The 25704-nt window shown below is 42.0% G+C and overlaps 2 protein-coding genes across 4 annotated transcripts in view; one reads left to right on the plus strand and one right to left on the minus strand.

The window, feature by feature from the left end:
- alpha-Spec (alpha spectrin) overlaps nucleotides 1-5748 on the minus strand; it is a 79202-nt gene extending 73454 nt beyond the window's left edge. For 2 of the 3 annotated variants that reach the window (XM_089581996.1, XM_089581994.1), the window contains exon 1: nucleotides 5657-5748. The gene's annotated coding sequence lies outside the window, so the exon portion shown is untranslated. Of the gene's footprint in view, nucleotides 1-5629 lie in introns of all 3 variants that reach the window. The other variant, XM_089581995.1, reaches the window with a different exon arrangement.
- Nucleotides 5749-5950: 202 nt separating this feature from the next.
- On the plus strand, nucleotides 5951-23496 carry dbo (Kelch-like protein diablo). Its single transcript, XM_089581997.1, has 9 exons — nucleotides 5951-6680; nucleotides 8725-8997; nucleotides 11295-11453; nucleotides 11801-12011; nucleotides 13871-14054; nucleotides 16498-16641; nucleotides 18159-18292; nucleotides 21967-22175; nucleotides 22986-23496. The coding sequence occupies exons 1-9, from the start codon at nucleotides 6402-6404 to the stop codon at nucleotides 23175-23177; spliced, it is 1785 nt and encodes a 594-aa protein (XP_089438123.1). The 5' UTR covers nucleotides 5951-6401; the 3' UTR covers nucleotides 23178-23496.
- Nucleotides 23497-25704: the final 2208 nt, after the last annotated feature.

Genomic DNA, 25704 nt, shown 5'->3' on the forward strand with positions numbered 1-25704 from the left:
GAAGATATGTACAGGTTTGTTGACTAGAGTGAATACAGAAGCGTGTGATAAAGCTGGATTAAAGACCTGCAGAGCATCACACGTGAGCAATAAGCGCATTACTACATGCATTCAAGAAGCATAGGAGCCACAGCAGCTCCACACGCTGCCTGCACCTGCTTGTTAGCTCTGAAGTATCTAACATATGGTGCATCTGTGTTCACTCTAGCAGTGGATGACCATGCACTATTGGCAGCAGAAGTTTACAGGATGGGCGTTCTCTGAAATTTCATTGTGATATTGCAGTAACCTGTTTTATTACCAGTCAACGGAGAATGCACATCCCCTCATACCTTCACACTTTCCAGGTGACTGATTCATAAAACAGCTTTTTTTCTGCACATCTACATCCCGTAAACTTCTGCTGATAGTACATTAAAATTAATGCAACATCCACTTTCTGGGAGCATAACAGTTGAAGCCCGCTTATCAGCCACTAGAGCCCCTTGCACTTTAAAACAATCATAATTATGAACGACAGAACATAATGGATCTTAATGTCCAAACATAGTATACCTGTTTTACAGCTACATGCATTACAACCGGAGCTACAGCCATCCTTCAGGAGCCCACGGCTCGTGTCGAACTCCGTTCATTCTGTGGAGACTGCCAGTAAAATCAGGAAAGTGCTAAGAGTTGGCCCTATAAATGCTCATATTTAATATTGTGCTCTTTACACAAAGACCAGCCAGAACCTGCAGATTCATATATTAATTACGATAGGTAACATACGCCGAAAGGAAATAAACGGGTGATGCCTTTGTCCCACAGTGGACATATCCAGGCTAACGACGACTACTATTACGACACATGCAACAGCAGCTTACCGAGGCATCAATGTCTACATCAAGCACAGAACTATTTCACATGCATGATCATCAGGGAAGCTAAATCCCCACTGAATTCGTAATTTACACCAGAAGGCCCACAGTCAATGTATACTATCATAGTTGCTATTTTCTTTTTCTCTGTTCATAGGAAGTCTTTCAGCTAACTTACGGACCTGTATTAAGAAGGCAAATATTTTAATAGCAACATATGATCATATACTTGATTACCATTGCTGATTTACACACTACTTATTTTCAGCAAGTAGCAAAGTTCTGTGCATAATAACAGTGTTAAATGCATATGAAATCATAAAAAATTTCACCCTTAGAATGCTACATTTGCAGTGGTTGGAATGTGAATGAAATGTCCACTTGCTGTCTTTTTTGAGTGCTGGTTATGCGAAACAACTGGTACAGACACCGGCAATCAAGTTTGCTCCGTCAATCGCAGTGCTCCAATACATAGCCCAGCGAGAGGAGAAAGCAGTTTTTGGTGCACCTGTAGTGCTTTTCCATGCCACCTTCCTATGCTTATAGGCACGAGCTTCCATGCCCTGCCAAAGCCACACATGACACACGTCAGCTAACTGTGCATCGAGAGCACCTAGTCAAAAAATGCTATCAGCCACATGCGTGCCTCCGATTGTTGAGAATGTGGCCTCGCGTTTATCATGACCGAAGTGGCTGACGGCAGCAGTTTTTATTTAGGCATGCAGCGGAACAATTGCAGGTTGCCCATGTGCACAGCAGGTTGTCTATATGCAAAATGCATGCATTTTTCTATTGGCTGGTTGCCTGTGTGGCACATATACAGAGTGCCACTGCCAAGAAAATTTCAATTGCAGAAGTACTGAACAGAGTCTTGTTTGCTAGCTTTCACATCTTCTGCTCTGCAGCTATGACAATCCAGTACCAACTTGCCCAACAAGCTATGTTAACCAAAGTTCTAAAATTTTTTACATCAGCAGAGCTTGTGTAAATAACTTTGCCATAAATAACTCTGCATCCAATATCCACAACTGCGAGTCATTAGAGTACCTCACCTATTTAGCACCTCACTCATAAGGCCAGACTTCATTCACTCCTTCCCACAATTGACATTTTTGCAGTATGTGTTGAGCGAGCAGAAGCAGTGTCAAATACTTTCATTCCTGTTAAAGCAAGACAGCTCAAACTTTTGTGGCATTATTTTGACCTGCATGAATATCGCACCTGTAATAACTTGGCAATCTGGTGAGATTCGACCACTGGAGGTTCAAGAAAATCTGCCCTTTAAATAGTTCTCAAAATTTTGATGAATGCCAGAATACAAGTAATATCTCTTTATTGTTCCCACCTAAAAGAAGCTTGTACCATTTCATGTGAAATAATTCTCAACTGCATCTTTGTTCAGTGACACTTTGTTTCTTGCATGTATAAGTGCACAAGCCGAGAGTAAGCTTCAATGCAATTTGGTTTTGCAACCTATGTTAATTTGCAGTTGAAATGACAATGAACCCATGTATAATCAATAACAAATTTATTACCTGCAGGCTCAATAAAATCAGACATTGCAAACAAATTTGAGTCCACCCTGCTGTTTATTACCAGTGGGTTAAACTAAATTCAGAATAAAACTCCATTCTGCAAAGTTAATTTCCATGGGCAGTACTAACTTCAGTAGAATGTTGTTACCTCACAATTTTGAACTAACTACTATGGGAAATAACACTGCCCTAAAGATACGATTACTCACCCAGTCAAAAAAAAACCATTGGGACCAGTTGGGAATTCCAATTAGACCCAACTAGAACAAAACAGGTGCAATTGGACAGCGAAATGGATTAAAAAAATTGGGGCCTAGCAATCCATTTGGTTGGTCCAACTGGATTATCAAACTGGTTTTGCAAACTCCAGTAGGAAAGTGAATGTAGTGCCCCTGTCAAAACAAGAATTGAGTTCCAGATGGACCTTCCGATTGGAAAATTCACAGTTATGTACTTGACACCAATTCAAAGCTCCAATTAGAACGTCCACTTGAGCCTTCCAAACGGACATTCCAACTGGTTCCAAATACACAGGCGGAAATTTTCAAATTAGAACGCCCAACTGGAAGCCAATTGATTGTCTTGACTGGGATCAGCATATTACTGAGCATACACAGAACAGTGAACTAATCAAGCTTTTGTAAAAAGATATCACCAGCTTTATGCACTGAATTGTTTTCATCAGCTTCGGAGTGATTAAATGAAACAACTTCAATTACTGGATAAGCACCACTGGCTCGTAGCAGGGGGTCCCTTAAACAGGGTGTACAAGTGGTAGAAAACGTGCATGTTTGTAGTGTCTGGCTGAAAGTAGTGTTCCTTGTGTGTGATGCAAGCTTGTTTGCCTTCACTTCCATAAGATGTGTCTAATAGACAATTTCAATTCCCTAGTAAAAATTTTGCAATAAGACAGAGCATAGTCCTGGAAGAAAACCCAATTGGTTCCAGGTGAAATTCCCAACAGTTTTTTTTTTTTTACTAAGCAGTACCAGTCTATTAAGTTACTGTAGGAGACAATGTAAACTCAGCGTATCCAAGGGATTATGTGTACCATATGTCCTTGGAAGAAAGCAATTGTGTTGAGTTATAGAGCTCAATTCAGTAGGTTTCAAGGTACAGGACATTTGCAGTGTAGGAGTTTTCCAAAAATAAAGAATTTCAGACGGCTGAGTGAAGCTGAAATGAAGCATACTATGGGAAACTTTCATTTGGTGCGAGAATATTATCAAAACATGGTGGTATTTCCAAACAATGCTTGAGTGCGTGTGCCCATTTAATGAGGGCAGCTATTTCTATTCTCAGGAACACACCTTACAAAAGGTGCAAGGGTGTGGCTGCAGAGGAATGACAGTCTTTAAAGTGCTTAGAGGGTATCAAAAAATTGTCCTGAATAAATGTGGAGTTAACTGCAACAACCCCATATTGGCACTCTAAGCTCAGAATATACAACTTATTGCTACTCTGGTTATTTTCATGATAAGCAAATGTGTCACATGTACAAAATGCTTGTAGTCAGTAAAGACAATCAAGGGGTTTTTTAAACATAAGCTGAACAAATGGAAGAACAAAACACTTATGAATCGGAGAAAAGCTCATTTAAGGGAAACGCAGGCACACTACAGTGAAGTACTTTCAACACAGTGTTCCAGGATTTTAAGTAATACAGCCGACTGCTACTAGCTACTCAGAAACAAGGGCACAACTTGAGAGTATTAGTAGCAGGAATTACAGCTGTCCTAAGCCCGTCTTTCATGAAATCTGTCAAGAGTTTAATATAACGAAATTCAGGTAAGCCACAATGATGCAATTCAAAATGAAACCACAAGCCAACAAAATGTTGATTACAAGTCCTACTTATTCCTCAGGCTGTACCGAAAGATAAGTGTCAATCCTTTCACGCGAGACGGTCAGAAATTTACATTATAAGCCAGCAGAAACAAGAGGCACCGTGCTTTCCTCTCCAGTTTGTTTCCCCGCAGCACCGGCAAGCGAAACCACAGCAGCGGACGTCGATGCAAGTGACCACTGACGAGACAGTCGTCTGCGTGCACCTACACCGGCAACCAGCGTACGCGTCGACCGCACAGACACACCCACGAGGAGGAGGCCAGGGAGGATACTCCCATAGGCGGTATGCCAAGCGGCTACCAAGCGGCTGCCTATCGAGGCCTGCCGCGGCATTCCAACTGATCTATTTATCGACACTTTTATCGCACAGAAGAATGCCGAACATGGAGCTCAAGCTCCGCAACACATCTCGCACGAAACTGGGCCAAGACCAATTAAAAGGGGGCTAAGCTCTAACGCAGGAATAACGGGGCCTTCCCTACCGAAGCTCGCCTGCTCCATTTTCCGCCAAGTTTCGCGTTCACACGTGATAACGAAAATGCTTTCGAGGTCACCTAAAATCTGTACGCGTAATCTATTATACATTAGCTAGTTTACAATAAAGGCACAAAACGATCACAGCAAGCGGAAGCGGTAATTTTAGAGACACACCCCAGGCACCGCACCGGCCGCGATGGTGCACGCGATTATTGCATTCCGCAAGGCTTACTACTAGCTACGAGACTTCGCTTCGATTACTTACTCGGTAAAGAAAAAATTCTGCTCTTTCATTAAAAGTTTCATACATTTAAACTGCCGCTAAGTCCACATTTCCGCCTCGTTATTAGTTTGTAAACGCCCTACTAAAATAACGGAAGGCCGGTTAAGAACCGTTACTCGGCTGTAAAGCTAAACATTACTCAGGGCTGCCCGATCAATGTGCACACCAGCTGTTGAAGATTATCCCTTCTCTTAGATACACTGAACAAGGTTATACCCAAGTGGAGCACATTTACTCACAAGCAACAAGGATGCACAAAATGGAGCGCCAAGAGCTTAAGCTATCTACAGCTCCGCTACATGAAAAGTAAGGTCACTGCGGAGTCCTCGTGGATTTGACACAGCAAAGCACTCGCCACGCACCCAACGCAATCAAGCAACACCCCTGCAAAGCTAGCCTCTCAGCCGGGCAGTCACTTGCGTTATTTTAGGACTAGATGCCAGGTTCTGTTGCGGATGCTCGCGTTGAACACCAGCGATCAGGGCGTTGCCAGCCGCGCTGTACCATCACTGGAGGCTGCACTTACTGGCGAACTTAGGCGATATTCGCTACGTATCGTCTACGGGAATATAAGAATATTTTAACATGCAAACCTCAATATATGTTCTCGAACAGCACAAACTTACTTTCGAGAGCAAGCGTCAAATACCCACCGGTATTGATCACCGAAAAATGGCGACACTCGGCGAGGTCAATCCGCAGCACCGGCCGTGCAACGACGCCGACTCTGGCTGGCGCCGAGCTTTTTTAGTTCTGCTTTTTGTTTTGGAATGCGCCGCTTGATGACACTAGCTGCGCTAGGGTAAATTTCGCTCCCACATCAACAGAAAACCTCAGATTGTGTGCTTTTATTTTTTTATTAAAATTATTTTTGCAGTTATTTTGTATTTTGAGTTTCTTACATGTTTGTATTCAGGCTCGCAATGCTGACGAACTCGCGAACTAGAGCCACTGGCAACCTAGTACTTGCCGAAGCCTGCGTTTTTCTATAGTTTTGGTTTTTATCTCTAGCGATGTAGTGTATGTTGGTCACTTGGTGTATCTTCGCAAACTTGCGTGAGTGATGTCGCGACAGCTGTTCCTGTGGCTCAACGAGTACAGTTTCGTTTAGTTTTTATCGCCAGTCCTCCCGCAGTTAGGTATCTGTGCCTACGCTCCTGTAAAAAAGCCAGGTACCAGCCGTGGTTCGACTCACCGGAATCTCGAGGCGTTGACCTATTGGTCTTGTTTGGCCTCCGTCTTTGCGGAATCGCCGTTGTGTTTTTTGACTGGAGTGAGAATGATCAGCGCGTAAGAAGTATACGTCTAGGTTTTGCATGCTGTCTTGTTCTGAAGTTACCGAATGAGCGCGGAAAGGGCTACGAAGGGGTGCACTGTGCAATGTAAGACCTGAGGAATATGAACGATATCCGTTGCTTTCGAAGCACCATGGGCGAAATACTGCATACGGATTTGGACAGTTCGACGTCGCCCGCAAGACTGGAGTACACTTCTGAAAAGCATTCCAGGCACACGCTTGAAGCCATCAATCTGCTTCGGCTACATCGAGAGCTTTGTGACGTCGTTTTGCTCGTGGGAAACAGGAAGATATTCGCGCATCGTATCGTGCTGTCGGCGTGTAGCCCATATTTTCACGCAATGTTCACCGGAGAGTTGGCGGAAAGTCGTCAAACCGAGGTAAGACTTGTGGCTCAGCACGCTCTCTCCGAGGTGCTCAGTTGGTGAGGTAATACTTTCGGAACTGTTACTGGTGGTGCCGCAAACGTCGGCTAACTGTCAGTACAAAAAATTACATGTGGTGTAGGCACTGCTTATGAAGAAAGCGCTTGTAACTCGGCAGAACGTCCATAGGCAAATGTTGTGAACATCCTGTACTATAGAGTTTAGTTATCGTTTTCCACCACAAAACTATTAATTGTGACAGATGTCAGGAAGGCGGGCGAAAAAGTATAGCACAACACCTTGACTTATCCGAGCATCTCAGATAAACAATGCGTGAGTACAAATGTAGCATGCACAGATGTACTTATACAAGACAACTTTTAGAATGAACAGCAGTGGAAACAAAACGAGAAAGTCAATCAGTAAAGCGGTACTTTAACACAACATTTCTTTTAGGTTTTTAAATAAATTATACAACCCTTTGTTGGATAGCTAAATTTAAGTTGTATACAGGAGCGTAACCTAATGCTCGAAATTCATACGCTGTCTGGGGACAAAAAAATGGCCATCGGTCTGCGTGTTGATATAAAGTAGGTTTGCGCTCATGATGTTGAATTTTGTGAATAACTGTTATGTATGTGCATTACACAGGAGACTTCCAGCTGAACCTGTTGTGTTTTATTTTGCAATATAACTCCATTGTACTAAGAAAAGTTGTGTACTGCTAGCCCAGACCGAGTAACAGTAATGCAGAAAGGGATGAACTTTCATCATTTGTTGACATAATTTAGCAAAGGCTCCGTGAGTTATTCTGCATACAGTTGTTATGACATTACATAGCAGGTGTTCATGCACAAAGATCCTAGTGCATTCAGGCAGGAGAAAGTCGAATTGTAAATTTGCTTATGTGAGAAAATCAGAGCGCAAACACTGCACATTTAGTGCACAAAAAGGTACCCACCACAGGTTTTAGAACTGTTTATTTGCAGGGAATTGTGTCTAAATGCTTAAGATTTAATTGTGTCTAAATGCTTAAGATTTTTTTATCATTACCTGATCTCAAGTGGCACTTACCATCAGTTCAGAAAAATCTTCTACTATCTGCATGCCTATTGTAATTTATGAAGGCACCAGTTATTGCAATATTATTCATAAAAGTATATAGTGATGCTCTCATGTAATTCTTTGAGGCACGCCATGCTTCCTACTTTTGCTATTGATAATATTATGTCTCTAAATGCAAATAATTTGCAACACCGCAAACACTATTTCAGAGCAGCTTTTCTGGAAAAGTTATTCTGTCAAATGCCTTCACTCATAAAGTAAAGAGAATAAGTGTACTGAATGTGCTTATTCAGACATTTGTTGGCACGTAAATTTTTTAAGGTGCTCTAAATTTCATTCCATATGCAAAATGTTTAGTCATAGAGCTGTACTTGACATTTGCAACGTTATGGTGCTGCCTCTTCATGCTAGCCTTCAAAAATCGGTGTTGTGGGTGAATACTGTTCAAAAAAAGAGCATGCAGTTAGTACCGTTAGTCTTTACCTGAACTGGGTGGGCAAAACATATTTCTTTGTATGTATTGAACTCATCTGGTTGATGCATATTCAGTGAAGTTTGGCAACCAAACAAGTGAAGAAAGGACAATAGAAGTTGACACGAACGCAGCATCTGTATTCATGTTGCCTTTCTCTGTTCTTTGCTCACTTTTATTCAGCTATCTCACTTTATATTATTGGTTTAGATGTCTAATTGCTGTTGTGTTATTTTTATTGTGCTAACAACACAACTAGGGGCTCTGTGCCAACATAGTTAGCTTGCCTAAGCATTCTGTATTGCTTCGTCTTGCTGTTTCTGGAAGCAAGGTTTCACTTGCCTTTAGAATCGTGCTTGAGTAGCTGTATGATGTCTGAGTGAATCTTGCAAGTTGCAAATGCATGGTTGAACCAATGTAACATATGGACAAGTGAATTATGCAGCATGGCAGCTAAAACGAGTTCTTTCTGTATTTTCAAGATAGCCTCATTGCCTTGGATTTGTATTCCTTTTTTTCTAGGTGACAATACGAGACATAGACGAGCATGCCATGGAGCTGCTTATGGACTTTGCTTACACATCGCATATTGTGGTGGAAGAGGGCAACGTACAAATGCTTCTGCCTGCTGCATGCCTCTTGCAAATGGCAGAGATTCAAGATGTCTGCTGCGAGTTTCTCAAAAGACAGCTTGACCCAACCAACTGTCTTGGCATCCGTGCCTTTGCCGATACTCATTCATGCCGGGAACTCCTGCGCATAGCGGACAAGTTTACACAGCACAATTTTCAAGAGGCATGTCTTATTGTTTATTTTTTGTGACATTTTTGTGACATTTGTGTGGCACTCTGTCTGCTGAACATGTGGTTTGTGAAGGTTGTGCACAAATTGAGTCTTGATAAATGGGAAAAACCTAATGCAAGCCTATCTTCACTGTCATTTTTATGAAAGGGTAGTTATTTTTTTACCTGAAGTCAAAATTTGGTCAGCGGTCTTAACAGGAGGTTTGTATTCAGTCGCTTTAGCAGATTATGCGACAATGTCATTGGATGCAACATAAGCTTAAATAAAGATTAAAAACAGCAGTCTCTTGTGAGAGAAATAAAACAGGAATTGCACTTGATAAAACTGGTGTTCAAGTGGCAGCATTTGTCACGTTATGCTCATCTAAGTGTTCACTGCCCATAATTTTTTTTGTTCGGGGCAGAACTCGGGATGTTTATGCTGGCTAGTTTGAAAGAGCTTTAAGTACAGATATGGCAGCACCAAGTTTCACAAGTTTCTGTGCTTCTATCAAGCTAATGTTTGTATCTGTTTACTGCAGTACTGTCTTGTCTGTGTAGTAATTATACTTCCATTTACAAGGAGCATTCAAGAGGTCAGTGAAGTTGTCTTGTATCTAATGTACTTGCAAGCTTGAAAGGAGCACTGCATTCCAATAAGTTTTAATGTTAATATTTATAATAAGCATGTTAGAAGTGTTGTGAAAACTTACTGTCATGTTTGTATCGAGACTCCCACACTGTAGACAACAGGAACCTGCTTTTATGCTTATGCAGTGTTACCAGAATTGTGGTGTTATATGCAAGACTCATAAAAACTTTCGAACCAGTCTACGTGCTCACAGGCCTAGGATACTATCTATATTAAATGTCTATTCGTGCTGAAGGTGTCGAATAGGAAGGAATTTATTCCTTTGGAACTGAGTGGCATTCAAATCTGCTCCCAGAAATGTAAAAGCCACTAACCATTATTTTCGCTTGCAAAAATAAGGATAAATGTTATAGAAGCAGGTCTGAATCATGGTATTTCTTGCTTCTTTCAAAAGCTTATCGATGAATTTCCCTCCTTACTTACACAAGAGGAACCGAAACGGGTAGAATTTATTACCTTTCTCTAAATTTCACTTGCCTAAAGGAAGCTAAGGCCGTGCCAGCATGTGCATATAGCCAACTTGGTCAGTGGCCGTGTAGCGGTTATCTGTGGCAATAGAAACATTAGGGCATGAGTTTTTTTTTTCACATTCACACAAACAGAAAAGGAAAAGGCAAGAAATGTGTATTCTGCCCTTTTCTCTTCATGTGTCCCTGTTTGAAAAGTTTGCACAATTCTGTTTTGATTTGATTAAAACCAACTAGCTTAGCAACAAGTTTTTTTTAACCTGATGTAGATTTACTTTAAATGTTATAAAACATGTTTCGCACAATTCCAAGCTGGAATGTGTATCATTACCATAATTGCCTCTGCTATCATTTTGATGATTAATATCTGTAGTTAGCACTACAGTTATGTGCTACATAGGTGCTGAGGGTTTTATATTGAAACAAGCACTAAAAGACAGGAAAACGCAAAGAAATAGGAAAGCAAGATACACTGCTTCTCATAATTCTGGAGAACAATTTCAATAAAGGGCAAACATCACATTTTACACCATGAATGCATGCAGCAATATCAAAATAAAAAGCAAAGACAAAGTAACATCATGCTAAACAAGGCATTCCTCCCATAGAGCTGATTGCACAGGATGCATTAGATAAAATATCTGATGTACCTTGTGTACTTGGTCGCATTTGGGATCATCTTATTTAGCCCATGCGCGATCCTGTCTTTCTTTGGAGGGGCTCTTTTTTTTTTTTCCTGTTTCTGGGCTGTTCATGTGCGTCCTTTCTGCAGGCATTTTCATGACTTGCAGTGCAGCTTGTTTTTGGACAGTTGCAAGCGGGAGTTTCAACTCTCTAGTTCTCCGAACTCATTCCTCTACCAGTGAAATGTTTGACGTCTCATTAGCTGTCAGGCTTTTTGTCAAAAGACATAGATAAAGTGTTAGTGCGTAAGCAAAGGTTGCTCTTTGAGTCCTGAGAAAAGCCACATGCTATCTTTCCTTCGTGTTCCTGTCTTTTAGCACTTGCTTCCAGCATGAATCAGTGCCAACCCTCCCAGCTTGCAGCTGTTTACTGATCATTGCGAGAGTGTGTTGAAAAAAAAAAAGGACTCATGCACATAATTTGCGTTGGCGTGCTCCCTTTCAGAAGGTGGGCTATTGATTTCTCAGAATAATATCATTGCATGTGGCACCTTGTTTTGCTGTGCAGGTGATGGAAAGTGAAGAATTTCTGCTCCTACCTGTCAACCAGTTGGTGGACATAATATCTAGCGATGAACTCAACGTCCGAAGTGAAGAACAAGTTTTCTCAGCTGTAATGTCCTGGGTGAAATATAATGTTACAGAAAGGAGGCAGAACCTTGGACAGGTGAGGCTGAAAGCATCCATTGTTTATTTTCAGCATGTCAGAAATTTTGCTGTGTGGCTGGCATTCTTACTGTGATATCCTGTTTCACAGTGTAGTCATACTTTCTTTGTCTGCTTTACGTACTTGCATATTTCAGGTATGTTTGTCTTATTCTCCACCCTCCTTTTCTTGTAATGGCATCTCACTCAAGGCCTATAAGATGATAACTTCTCAGAAACAAGCATGTTTTACATTTCACATGTAAAGCACAAGATGTAACCATGTGTGTTCCCTCTGCCATGACATACTATATTTTACAAAAAAATTTTGCATGACTCCTTTTAACAAGAAGTGCTGAATTTATGCAGGTGCTCCAGCATGTTCGGCTCCCATTGTTGAGCCCCAAGTTTCTCGTGGGCACTGTGGGCTCAGACCTTCTGATAAAGAGTGATGAAGTGTGCCGTGATTTGGTGGACGAGGCAAAGAATTACCTGTTGCTGCCCCAGGAAAGGCCGCTCATGCAGGGTCCACGCACTAGACCTAGGAAACCTGTGCGTAGAGGTGAAGTCCTCTTTGCAGGTGAATTGAACATTGTCTTTTAATTTTTTTAAATGCTACTTTCACAATTATGACTCATCCTCAGCTTCTTTTTTCATCTGGTCAGCTGCGTTTATTGTATCATTGCACTGGTCTTCTGTATGCAACATTCTTGTGCAGAGCCACCACGGTGGCTCAGTGGTCATGGCGCTTGGCTGCTGACCCGAAAGACGCGGGTTCAATCTCGGCTGCGGCAGTCGAATTTCGATGGAGGCGAAATTCTATAGGCCCGTGTACTATGCGATGCCTGTACATGTTAAAGAACCCCAGGAGGTCGAAATTTCCGCAGCCCTTCACTACAGTGTCCCTCATAGCCTGATTCACTTTAGGATGTTAAACCCCCATAAACCATTCTCATACAGAATGGTGGATAATAGCATTTCTGGCAATTGTTGCATGCCAGCTATGCCTCGACATTCACTCTCTGCCTTTGTGGTATAGTTTCAATAACATAGGGCAAGTGTGTTCAAGTCACTAATTTGGATTATAGGCGGGGTTTTTTTTTGTTTTTAATCAGTGCTTGCACTGGAACCTTTATGTAAATTGAGTTACCAGAACTCTACTTTGGTGATTTGTGCTTGCGCTTATATACTTGTGAAAGTTTGGTTTGATTTACTGATTATTCACAATTTACAGCATCATGCCATCATTTTTACAGCAGTAGATGTTAATGGGAGACTTCCTAGCATTTTCCTCAAGCAGTGGTGCAATAAATGTTTGCCGTGCACAGTATGTGTAGTGCTGTCTGAGGGAAAACTGAAGGAGCAATAAAACAAGGTCTGCAGGGTGCAAAAGCATTTCAAATGACACAGTGTGCCAAGCTGACCATGGTGATCATCAAGCACCTGTCCAGCCATTTTGCAAGAATCATGTGGGACACTTATAGCAAATGCACAGTTAGCATTGCGATACTTGTAATGCTGGATGTGCATGTTTTGCTCACTGGGCTGTGTCATGTGTTGCTCCAATTAGTGGGTGTATAAGTTACAAGGCCACGTAAATTATGCATCACATCTGAGGGGTGGGAAGTGAATTGACAGCAGATTGAAAACAATTTTAGTGCTAATAGGATTCAGAAGTGTGAGCGAGGTATTCTAAGCAGAAGTGGCGCAAGCGACAAGGAGCCCCGAAGCAGCTCTCACATCACTGCAGTGAACCTGCAGCATTACCATAGCTATCACTGTAGTTCACATTGTGCCTCCGTGTGATTGCTGTGAATTTTTAGTGTGCTAGCACTAGATGCCTCGCTAGCAAAAAAGCCATCCTCTCTCCTGGTGAAGCCTCCAACTGCCAGCCTGAAGTGCGCTACGCTATGTTGGTCACAAGCGAAAAAGCCGTTATGTGTCCTGGTGAAGCCTGGTGATGTCCTGGTGAAGGAGGACTGTTTTCGCAGCAGCTGCAGCCACATGGAAAAGACGAAACCTGTGCACACCAGCTGCAGCCTAGTGGAAAGGAGGCAAACCGGTTTTGCAGCAGCTGAAGCCAAGCAGAAAGGCTGAAACCATGTCGTGCCAGCTGCCACTTACATTTGTCTGTAAAAACCGTCATAAGTAACCTATGCGAAGTCTGCATACATGTTGTGCTAGCGCACCTATGTCGCATTTAGTTTTAACACAGTATATCGGTAGTTATGACACAACTAAGAGGGGTGTGATGCCAAAGAGATAGTTTTGACTATCAGTTTGGACTGAACAGAGCTGAAAGCAGCCCAACTTGCTGAAGCATGGCACGTGAAAGTCCTCATTCAGAATGAAAGCCTGTGCTCGCTCCCTGACTGATATAGCGCATGACCTGTGGTCTTTCTGTTCTGCTTTAGTTAAAATGTTTCTTCTTTCTTTCAGTGGGTGGATGGTGCAGCGGTGACGCTATTGCCAGTGTGGAGCGCTATGATCCTCAAGCAAATGAGTGGCGCATGGTAGCTCCCATGAGCAAACGGCGATGTGGTGTTGGCGTTGCTGTGCTAAATGACCTTCTATATGCTGTTGGTGGTCATGATGGCCAGTCATATCTGAACAGCATTGAACGGTTAGAATTTGCATGTTGATTATGAATTTATTTTGATGCTCCTTGTTTGTTTGCACAAAAAAAAAGAAATGTGAAGAAGGAAAGTCTTAAACTTTTTATGCCAGATAAAGCACACTGATCGACTGCGTATGTTGACCACATGTTAATGAATTATATTTGTTTTTCCTTCTCAGTTGTAGTACAGAGTTTTTTTTAAAGGAGCCTCCCGGCTCCTTGTTTATAAGAAAGGAAATTAATTTCAACATCAATTATACCCTGTGTTATGTAACAGCAAGATGCCCATGCTGACCTTGATGCAGCATAGGCACTTCTAAACCTGATGTTTGTATCTTTCTATGGTAAAGCTTTAAGTTTAAAGGAAATTATCCTTAGTATAGAGACCAAAACTTATAAAATATGTGTCTATAGAGCTGCAGTAGTGAACAAAAAGGTATGACATTTTCAATTTTTTTCGCATGAATTCAAAATATCAAGGATATAAAAGACCTGTTTGCTATTTATTTGTTTGCTATTTATTTGGAATAGTGTCGTGTGTCGTCTGAGCAACAAAAAAGCCACCAACGCCTTGCATAAAGTCCAGAATTTGCTGCTAGAGTGGGGATCCTGGGCTAGACGTTCACTGACAGCTTCCTGGACTCCATGCTTCAGCGGGATCAAGCAGTGATTGCCGATAAAGGCTTGTGTATGAAGTATTAATGCATTAGGTTATTGTGAAAAGGCATTCTTGAAATTGTTGCTTCATTTTGTAATAAAAAAAACTTATAATCACTGATACCTTCACGCAGTGCAGAAAACAGTTGTTCAATAAATTTGCTGTGGGAATAAATTGTCGCTTAATGTGATGATAAACAGTAGTTGCTATTGTGTAAGTAGTCTGGTATTGTCATCCCACCAACCTCGTGTGCAGTGCGCTAAAAAAAGTTAAATTTGAAAAACTGAAATATCATATCTTTTTGTTCATTACTGTATGTGACTGTTCTATATGGACATTGGAAAGCTGGCTGGAAAAAAATATAGTGAAGTTTGAATTTCCATGCTAGTCATAAATCTGGGCCCTGCGTTGCAATATAGATAGGTTAGAAAAAAAACATTTGTTTCCTCCAATGCATTCATGTTCAGCCCCCATGATATCCTGAGTCATCACTTCGAACCTCTTGCTATCCACTGTTCATCAATATAGTTCACTGGGTAGTGCCCTTGCACCGAGATAGAAAAGTTTGAAACAGTGTAAAGGAAAACAGAGAATGAAACAATACTGGCAGCTGCACAAGCTTTTTGTGAATAGCACCTGAGCAGTCTGGTGCACATGAAAACATGAATATGACTGGCTCTGCGCTATGCTTTCTGAAATAATTTATTGATATTGATCTGAAATATTCAGGATGCTACAAACCAGTGTTATATTGTGACAACTGGTGCAGTAAGCATCTACAGTAAAGTGGTTGCTGTCCTCCATTGCCAGCATGGAGCTAAAGCATTAAACTTCTGGTAACAGTATAATGGACACCTGGGTAAGAATATGCTAAAGCATGTGCATTAGCCATGTTGAAAGCTATTGGACTGCCAGGCCACCACAAAAGAAATTGTACTGTCTTAACCCTGTGTGTACTGCAAGAAGTGGCCAAAATTGTACCAATTTTACTGGAACTTTTCTTTTATCAGCTTGTGCAGAATTTTTTTCATACCATTTCTTCATAATTCGAAGCCTTCTTTTGTGTGTCAAATTACAAGAAAACAAATTGTAGTAGTTTGGCTTTTCCACACAACATAACAGCTTGCTGGAAATTATATCAGTTGTCTCCTCATCAAAGAAATGTACAAATTGACTACTTTACAACACTGTTGACATCAGTTATTGTCTTGCTTATCCCCCAAGTTTGAGAAAACAAGGGACACAGTTGTGCAGCCAGGGGATTTGACAAATCGGTGCAGGGTAACTTTTAGACGCTGCCAAAATTGCTACTGCATCAGCAGAGTTGCTACTGTCTAAGTCTAGGCTTGAAACAATGTCGTGCTCAGTCTCTGAGCAGAGCTCAGCAGTGGTTTAAGGAAGTTCAAAGCTTGTTTCTGTGCATTTACTTTTATTCATAGCAAGCGGGCAGCTATTTTTGTTGCGCCACTCTCATTGTGACCAACAAAATGCAACCACAAAGCCACATGCAGACCATTTGTCACCATGTAGTACCAAGGACTGTGACTAGAAGCAAAGGGACTCGTGATGAGATGAACTTATCACCAGCTGTATTAGTACAACTTATCATAATAAGTAGGTCTCATACATGGCAGCAAAAGGAGTAAAATATATAGTGCATGTTCATTAATCGTCTCAGTGTCCATAGTCATTTACACATTTTCGCTCTCATATCTTCATGTCTCATGTTAGATGTCATGCATATCTTAACAGCATTTTTCTTAAAAATTCTTTATTTTGACCTTTATGTAGGTACGATCCCCAAACAAACCAGTGGTCAAGTGATGTTGCCCCTACAAGTTCCTGCCGCACAAGCGTTGGAGTGGCTGTACTTGATGGTTACCTATATGCGGTGGGAGGTCAAGATGGCGTGTCGTGCCTCAACTTTGTTGAAAGGTGTGCTGCTTAAATGTTTCTTTATGGAGCATATTTTTGTGAAAGCTCAATGACCGGCAGTTTTTCTTTTGAGCTCCAAATTTATGACTCATACCCTCTCCCATCCTGCCCCACGTTATGTAGTTCCCCGTAGGACAGCATGACAGTGCGTGCGCAGCCCAAAGTAATAAATGCACAACTTTACAGTCGTGAAGCTAGCAGTGGGGGGCAAAGGAAATAACGGGCAACAAAACAGTGCCCTCGCGTGCAGCCCGGCTGACTAGCGGCAAACCGAACAGCAAACGGTTCAGTAGTTTTGGATTGAGGCACAAGTGCAATTGTTAATCCGGGAAAGCAGCCGCAAGCGCAAGCAAGCCGGGTAAACGGTGCACAATTCGTGACCTCGCCACTTGCATCTTTTGCAACCACACACGGCGACACGGCCATGCCGATCTTCCCAAGCCTGCCACGCGCGCACCCGCTTACAAGCTGGTGATCTGGTACAGCAGAAAGCGCAAAGTATGCGAGTAAAACTTTTTTCAAAAGTTCGGGTAAAAAATTGGAGATGCCCGAATTATGCACGGATGCAAATTACGCGAGTAAATACAGTATTACCTGGCTTCTCAAACGATTATGACTTTAAATGTCAGAATGTTTCCTTTTTTTGTGGAATTAGTTCGCCCACATAGGACATCTTGTAATTAGCTTTTTGTAGCCATAAGCACGCTTTTTATCCTGATGTTGCTGGGCTAGCTCACGGTGCCAACAAATTCATTGAAGATCTGCTTATGGCTGGACAAAATTTCCACTGGCTGCAGCTCTGCCTGTGTGAAAACATTCCTGCAAAAGAACAAGTGCTGAGAAAACAAGAAGCTTAGATTAATGGTACTGTTTTGGTGTAACAAACATGTTGTTCATGTCGGCATTTTTGGGCTAGTGCTGCAGGCTCCAAATGACATTTATTGCTGGCGTCACATCTTCCCCCAGCTGACATATAGCTGGTGAAATGTTAAAATTGGCCAATTTTTCAGGGTCTCATGGTGTAAGTTTGTGTCTGTGTTGGAATTAGTTTTGTGTCTGTGGGAAGACAAGTACTGTCTGTGGGCCTTTGGTCACCCACCATGTCAGTAGATCATTCCTAGATATTTGCGGTGCATTATACAATATGTAGAGCAGACTGATTGTTTTCTCTGCATGATTGGGCAAATTATAGTTAAAGTAGTAAAAGGTACTGACTGCAAGTTGGAAATATTTTCTAAGGAAAAGGTCGCTAGCACTTTGTCACTGCACTAGTCATTGAAACTTTTAGGCTTGCAATATAGTGCTCATCCACTCTCAACAATAACATTGCACTACATTAGGCATACAGAAGTATCAAATACACTGAAACTTGTCACATTCTCATCACCTTGAAGGAGTCTGAGGTTCCATGCAGTGGATTGTCAAATTTTTTTTTTAGTTTTGCTGTGTCATTTTACTTTTGCTATTGTTATACATGGTAATGACTGATGCTTGAACATGCTTTGATATGGTTGCAGGTATGACCCACAGACAAATCGGTGGGCTAAAGTTGCACCTATGAGCACAAAAAGGCTTGGGGTAGCTGTGGCTGTGTTGGGCAGTTACCTTTATGCAATGGGAGGCTCCGATGGCACCTCTCCGCTTAACACAGGTAAGAGTTACAAGGTTTACACTGTTACATTTTTTCTGGAAGAGTTTGAATAGTTGGCATGGGAAGTTTCGATCTTGTGATCTACATGTAATCGTGGTATTCTATGACGCTTATTCTATGACGCTTTGCCCAGTGGTGTGGGGCATAAGAGAATGATTAGAAAATATATTTTTTAATTTCTGCTTTCAAATGAAATTGATTATACTGTCACTTTTTGTCCTGAGCTGAGTGTTCTGAAGGAGACTCTACATGTCAGTGAACCTAGTAGACTGTGTAATATTGCAGTGATTCATTATACCATTTCAGTCAGTCAAAAAACTCCACAATATTGTCAACAAGTCTATTGTAATGACAGCATTCACTGCGCAGGATGGTCGGTAGTAGACTTGTGGGAACCATCACCGCCAGTTTTGCTGCATGTTGTTTGCATGGAAACAAACAGTGGTATTGTGGATATTTAATGAGCCTGGCTTGCAGCTTGCAGTGTAATGTTAGCTAATCAAGATATTAGAATGATGGTTGTGTGGCAAAACTCAGCTTTTTGCTGTAAAGTAGGTGACACAATGGCTGCTATTCCAGAGTGACTCTCTGTGCGCCATTTGTTTTGCATGTTCAGCTGCATAAAGCACTTGTGGTGCTATCAGTATCAAGCAGAATGTTGGATGAATCCAACCTTTTAAATATAGTGTAGTCGAACCAGAGGGGGGTCGCGGAATAGTTTGACATATCGATAATTCAGTATATGCAAAATGGCAGTAGGTAAGCGTATCTATAACCCGGAAGCAAGAATGCATTGCACCCATGCTAGTGACACGCTTCATGCAGCAATGTGCCACTCGCTATATGTTGCTAGGCCTAACCTGCATTGCATCGAAACCACAGCCTATCATAAGGTGTCTAATCCTGTTACGAGCACACTATAAATAGAATTATCACTCATTAAAATTGAAGTGCACGCCAGTGGCAGCAAAGCACGACTGGCGTGAATCTCCACTAAGCTTTAGTTAGTTTGGTCAGCTTCACCGCATGACAGTGATATGGCGTGAAAACTGAGTACAGGGGACTGAAGGCCACACTCAAGCAGACCCCACGTTCACCTCGTCACATGGTTTTGCAGCGATGGCACTACCATGTGTCCAAGGCCGTGCAGCTGACCCGTCCCCGCGCTAGAAAAGTAATCGAAGAAAGCCGTTAGGAGGAGCAACACTTTCAGGGACATGGGGCGTCTTTCAATATATCAAATGCTTCATTGAATGCAAGTTCAATAAACACCAACAATAGTGATATACTTTTGCATGGGATTTTCAGGGGGATGTTCTGTCTGTTCGACACAACCGATATTCGATATATCAAGGTCAATGGCATTTGTTCAGAAATGTCCGAAATCGTATATTATTGTTCACATTTTTATGAGCGTGCAGGACCTCAGCTTTATTTGCAGAATTCAATTCAAATTGGGCTCATTTCTTATTGGACAGTGCATATTCGTGCCCTAGTATAGTAATTTGTTGGTAAAAAGGACTATCCAGAAAACTTTACAGTGCGTGGAGGAGGTGCTTGATGATTTTTCATGCCTTTGAAAGCACCCAAAATATTTTTTTATCTTGTTTTCAGTATAAAAAGGGCATATGTTAACTGATAACATGGAATAACTAGGGGCATGCAATTATTTAAATTTTCAAGTATGAATCGAATACAAATATGAAGAAAAAATTCCTGAGAATTTCGAACTGAATATCTGTTCAGTATGAAAAAAAAAAATTTTTTCAGAAAAAGATAGAGGCAAATGTTTTTGTTTTTTTTTTAAATAATTTATGGTTTTTCCAAGTGGAATAACTAAACTAGACTGACTCAGCATCATACAAAAAAAAACATGACGTGCAGAAATGTATACTGCTTGATTAAACAGCATCACAGTATGCAACGTGCAATATTATGAGAGGATCAAACAAAAAAAGCATGCACTTTCGTGCTGCAATTGTTAGAAGCTGACAATAGTCCATCTTGTTTTCACCATGTGATATGTGGGAAAGCCTGCTTGCAGACTTTCTCATGAGGTCCAAGCCTAGCACCGTCCTGAGCCACACAATAAACAACAAAAAAGAAAGCGAAGTGGACAAGTGTGTACTGTTTTCCTGACACTTTAAACTCGATTTGCGAATAATTTGCCCAGATTCCTTTTGTGGTGCTGCCATCTTCGGATTTGTGAAAGCCGGTGCAGTACTCAGTCGCTGTAGAATATTCGGAAGTTATTGAATACTTGGAAATTCTCTATTACCAATTTCTCGAACCGAATATGAATCGAATAACAAAAATGTTTGTTTTGTGTTCAAAATTTTGGATATTCAGACATCCTTAGAAATAATGCATCAGTCTTAAAATTTGTTAGTTTTGTGGCAGCTCTAGATTCTGCCTTTCTCTGGGAAAGAGGGCAGGAAAAAAAATAAACATGATTACGATACTCAGTAATGCGAGATTTGAGCGCAATTCTTCACATGCCACCTGCCACCGCCGGCAGATGGTGTGTTATGCTGCTAACCACCCTCCGGGATCTTCCTGTGACAGGTGGCATTTTACTGTGCTACCTGTCAACACGCCACCTGTCAGGTGGCGACTTTGCCGACTTTGACGCTGAACGGGCGCCTAAGAGCCGTGTTCTTAAAATAACTTACTTGAAGGCCTACAGCTGTAAAATTTTGAACTTACCATTGCAGTAGGCTACAGCATTCAGCTAAAAAGATCTTGACAGTGAGCTGCGATATGTTTGGAGCCTTACCCTATAGGCTGTGGCATTCAGTTAATAAGATGCTTGACAGTAAGCTGTGATATATTTGTATTCCTGCCCTATAGGCTTAAATTACAGCTTGCTATCTGTAATGCAACATCAGATACACTATATCACCATGTTCCAATTTGGTTGTCTGTCTGGTGTTAGCTACTTTAAATATTATGTGGGGAAAAAATTTTTCTTTTGTTAATAAAGCAGCATCTAATCTTGTCTTTCCACACAGAATAAATATTTCTACTCATTTCATGGTTTTTGCAACCTGCTGTCCCACATAGCACTGTCATTACTGTGCTGCCACAGGTCATGTAATAAAACCATGAAAATTTATTGCGGCACTAGTGCCAAATTAATCTGCTTTCATTTTGTTCATGGTTGATTTGTGAGGGTAAGACATTCTATCCATGAGTCGTAGCAGTTAGATGAAGTATTCCTGCTGCAGTCACTCAGACATCTAGCATTTGTATATCGCATTCACGACAACTAATACAAAGGACAAGAGACAGTGTGCCATTTGTGGCATATTCTTTTTTATATAGTGCCCGCCATTTTAAAATTTCAATTTTCAATTTCACTTGGAACTTTTCTGCTTTCCTTGGCATCATTAATAGCTGGCCTCTTTCATTTAGTGGATACTAGTTATGTTTTTTTTAGGCGCACTTGTTTTATTGTAATGGAATGATTGTATTTGAAGTGCAAACTTGCTGATTGTGCAGCATTGCACATTTTGCAAGTTCATGGTGTGCAGGACCCTTGATAACAAATGCTTTGGTACAGCGACATTTTTTTGCTGGCTGTTCTCCGGGCCAGTGTGCAAGCGCAGTGATAATGAACAGTTATTTGTGTGCCTGCAGCACTCATCTTAATTTGATTTTTTTTTTTCTTCCAGTGGAGCGATATGACCCACGGACCAACCGCTGGGGTTCTGTGGCATCCATGGGCACTAGGCGCAAGCACTTGGGCTCTGCTGTTTACAGCAACATGATCTATGCTGTCGGAGGTCGTGATGACACTACAGAGCTCAGCAGTGCAGAACGCTACAACCCACAGTTGAACCAGTGGCAGCCAATAGTGGCCATGACCTCACGGCGCTCTGGGGTTAGTTGCACTTCCAACAGAGTGGAAAGGCTCTTGTGCATTTTCTTCTGCAAACTGTTGGTTCTCCATAGTTACCTCGTTGTTGAGGTTCTGTCGTGTGCACTACCTTAGCTGTGTTTCATGGTTACCACAACTTGGCACCATTTCATAATAGACCACGTAGCAACAATTGATTAAGAATTTGTTGCTGCTTTCATTGTGGTGCATGTGTATATATGTACGTCCATCATCGTAAGTTTATGGAATGTGGATTTGTCTACGAAATTCAATTTCTTTGCATCCAGGGTGCATTGGTTGAGAATTAATGGTGCACTGTTTAATTCACCCTCTCAATGTCATGCTGCATATCTCTATTCCAAGTTTTATGCAAATATTACGTCAAAATTTTTTGTCAGTGGTGTGTTTCATGAAATTTTGACTGCAGGTGTACGCAACTCTTTGGAGAGGCAGTTGTGATTGAGAAGCAGCGTTTGCAGCAGGAGAGCACACATCACAGCCAGTCTTAGTGTGAACCAGCATAAACGTGACCAGCTTCTTAGTTTAGTGAAACCTGGTGTACAGTGCCACGTCTTGCAGCCTAGTGAACAGGACCTTTTGCCCTGCATAAGCTGTTCGTACACATTATGAAATATGCCACTTAGTTGTGATTTTTAAATACTTAACTTCTTGCTTATTGTGACATCATGAGCTTATTGCATGCATTTCTTGTGCTGGCCTTTATGCATGGCATGCATGCATCTAGCCAATACAAAAAGCTCTCATTGCCATTGGAAGTGTGCAGCCTGTGTGAAAAAAGCACTGCCTTTGCAGGTGGGGCTGGCAGTAGTGAACGGACTTCTTTATGCTGTTGGCGGATTCGATGGCACCACATACCTGAAGACAATTGAGGTCTATGACCCGGAACAGAACCAGTGGAAGCTATGTGGAAGCATGAACTATAGGCGTCTGGGAGGTGGAGTCGGTGTTGTAAGACTCCCACAGCATGAAGCACACTACTGGTGAAGCGTGGACATTTTTGTATGGGACAGCCAAACCATCTCAAAGCTTGTGCATTCATGGACTCTGGAAATCTTGAAAGATTTTCTTCTTGCAACCAAGCACCTCGGTGATGAAGAGTTGTGCACCAGCAGTTGAAATTAGCTGCTTAAGTGACAAAATATTGTCAGGCCTGGTGTGCATTTTATCACTGTGTATAAGCCTTTACCTGGAGCCCAGATTCTTGGGTATTGACAGCCATTGACACTTTGTGAGGAGGTCAGAAAGTAATCTTAATGTCTTATTTAAAAAACACAGCACAAATAAAGGTTTACTACACTTCAAAGCTTACTAATTTTATCTTCATGAAGTGAAATGTATGCGTAGCACTAGCACCTTAGTTGTCTGGAACTTTTCGCTGCGCCGAGGGTCACCGGTGGGTCATGTCATGTATTCTTGCTGTGCGGCACGAATATTGAGAGGCACCGTGAAACCATGGGACAGCTCAGATTTTTCAGAGAGCCTGAAGAAAATGCACATGTCAGGTTGGTATTGCCATACGTTGTCGGTTCCAATAAGTTGACTTTGTCAGAGGCCACTGGTGGGCCACAATTAGAGATGTGAAGGCCTGAAAAAACACTGCAATTTTGGGAAAAAACCGTTTTTTTTTTTCGTTTTTTTTTCAGACGAGGGAAAATGGAAAAAACATTGAAAATTTCACAATGCAATTTCAAGGTTTTACGATTGCTTGCTTTTAGTTCAGGTTTTTGTTCTTGCTTTCAAAACAATTACAGCGTGCATCTTTGAACGATTGGAGGGCAGTCGTCATTGCCGGTGCCAGGTAGTGCTTTTTAAAACGTTCGTGCTACGAGTACGCGGGTTGAAGGCCAAGTCACATATAAGATCCAGGCTTGACTTAAAAACACACTAATACTTGAACTCACGGCTGAAGTAGAACAAAACGGCTGCAAATTCTACAGCACTACACACACGGCATAAATAACATAGGCTGCTGTGCATGTAAGTGGTTTTAGCCAAATACAAGCCTAGCTTCTTGATTTCCAACATAGCAGAGTACAGAACATCCGCAGGAATTTGGTACAGGACGGGTCTTCAGCGAAGCACGTGACCCCATCTACCTGGTGGCAAGGCCTTTACCCCAACCAGTCGCTAACTCGTCTGGCTTGCCGACTGCTGCAGATACCACCATCATCCGTCAGCTGCGAACAAACTCGTCACGTTTCAGGAATGTCCATACAAGGATTCGCAACAGCCTTTCAGGGGAACGCGTTTGAAAGCTTGTGTATGTGCAGTCGAACCTAGCTGTGGACACAGCTTCAATCCATGCTGCTGCGCGTAGTGTCGCATCCAGCGACAGTGATTCTGAGTCCCATATGGAGTGACTTATAGATCAGTTTTCATGTTCCCTTTCTCGGTGCAATAGAACAAGAAGTTCGTTCCACAAATATGATATTTATACCTCCATATTCGCATGAAGTGCAAATCATTATTTATCTTCTCGGTGCAATAGAACCAGAAGTTCGTTTCACAATATGACATCTATAACTGCATATTCGACTGAACTTTGGAGCATTATTATTGATTGTTGTGCTATTGCAAATCAATCTGTTTTTGTCATGTTTTGCAAAATTTCCAATTTTTCATGAAAAAAACCCTGAAAAGAACGGTTTTTTTCACGCCATTCAAATTTTCCTGAAATTTTACATCTCTAGGCCCACAATGCAGAGGGAATTGGCCCTGAAAATCACTGCCGCAGTGAACATATTAAGCAAGATTATTGGTCGGACGTTGAAGCCACCTGTGTGTTGCCACTTTCAAGCAGCTGAATTTTTTTTCATCCCTTGACCTGCTCATAATTATTTGGTGAATACATACTGGTATCTAATCCACATCAAGAATGCGATGACCCATGCTTCTTTTTCTGACTGCGGTAATACTACAGTAAAAGCCCGTTAATTCCAACTTCTGGCTTGGTCCCGGCCAACGCTCGTGTAAGTCCATGGCATCGGACGCTACAGGTCTCGCACCAGTCAGTTCGGACGGCCTCCTGAAAGGATGGTGCATCCAGGGATGACTGGTGCGGTAAGAGGTCGTTGAAATAGCCCTGCTCAAAACCCAAATTTCATGTAGCACAGTCACTCACGTACCTTTTAAGAGCGTGTGACAGCAGGCGTGCCGCCGAACGGGCGCACTCCGTATCGGACAACACTCTGACGGATTTGTTTCGGTTTCACCTTTCTTAGCTTCGCGCCAACCCGCAGCAACGGTGGCTCGACCAGCCAGCCAACCTAACCCAGCTGAACGCTAGTTTCGGACGCTAACTGGCATGTCGCTGTTGTCTTCTTTCACCCTTTCTAGCACGAAAGCACTACTTCACTAGCAAAGCAGAAAAACCTGACGTACGTGGAAAGCCTCATCCTTTGACGTAGCGGCGGAGGCCCTAGGAGGCCCTGCACAGCAGCTCCATCATCGCACGGAGCCGGTACCCCCCCTCCCCGGTGTGGGGAGAGTTGGGGCGATTGAAGAGGCTTGT

Source organism: Amblyomma mixtum, chromosome 3, assembly GCF_055824585.1.
Source record: "Amblyomma mixtum isolate Tamu chromosome 3, ASM5582458v1, whole genome shotgun sequence".
NCBI lineage: Eukaryota > Metazoa > Arthropoda > Arachnida > Ixodida > Ixodidae > Amblyomma > Amblyomma mixtum.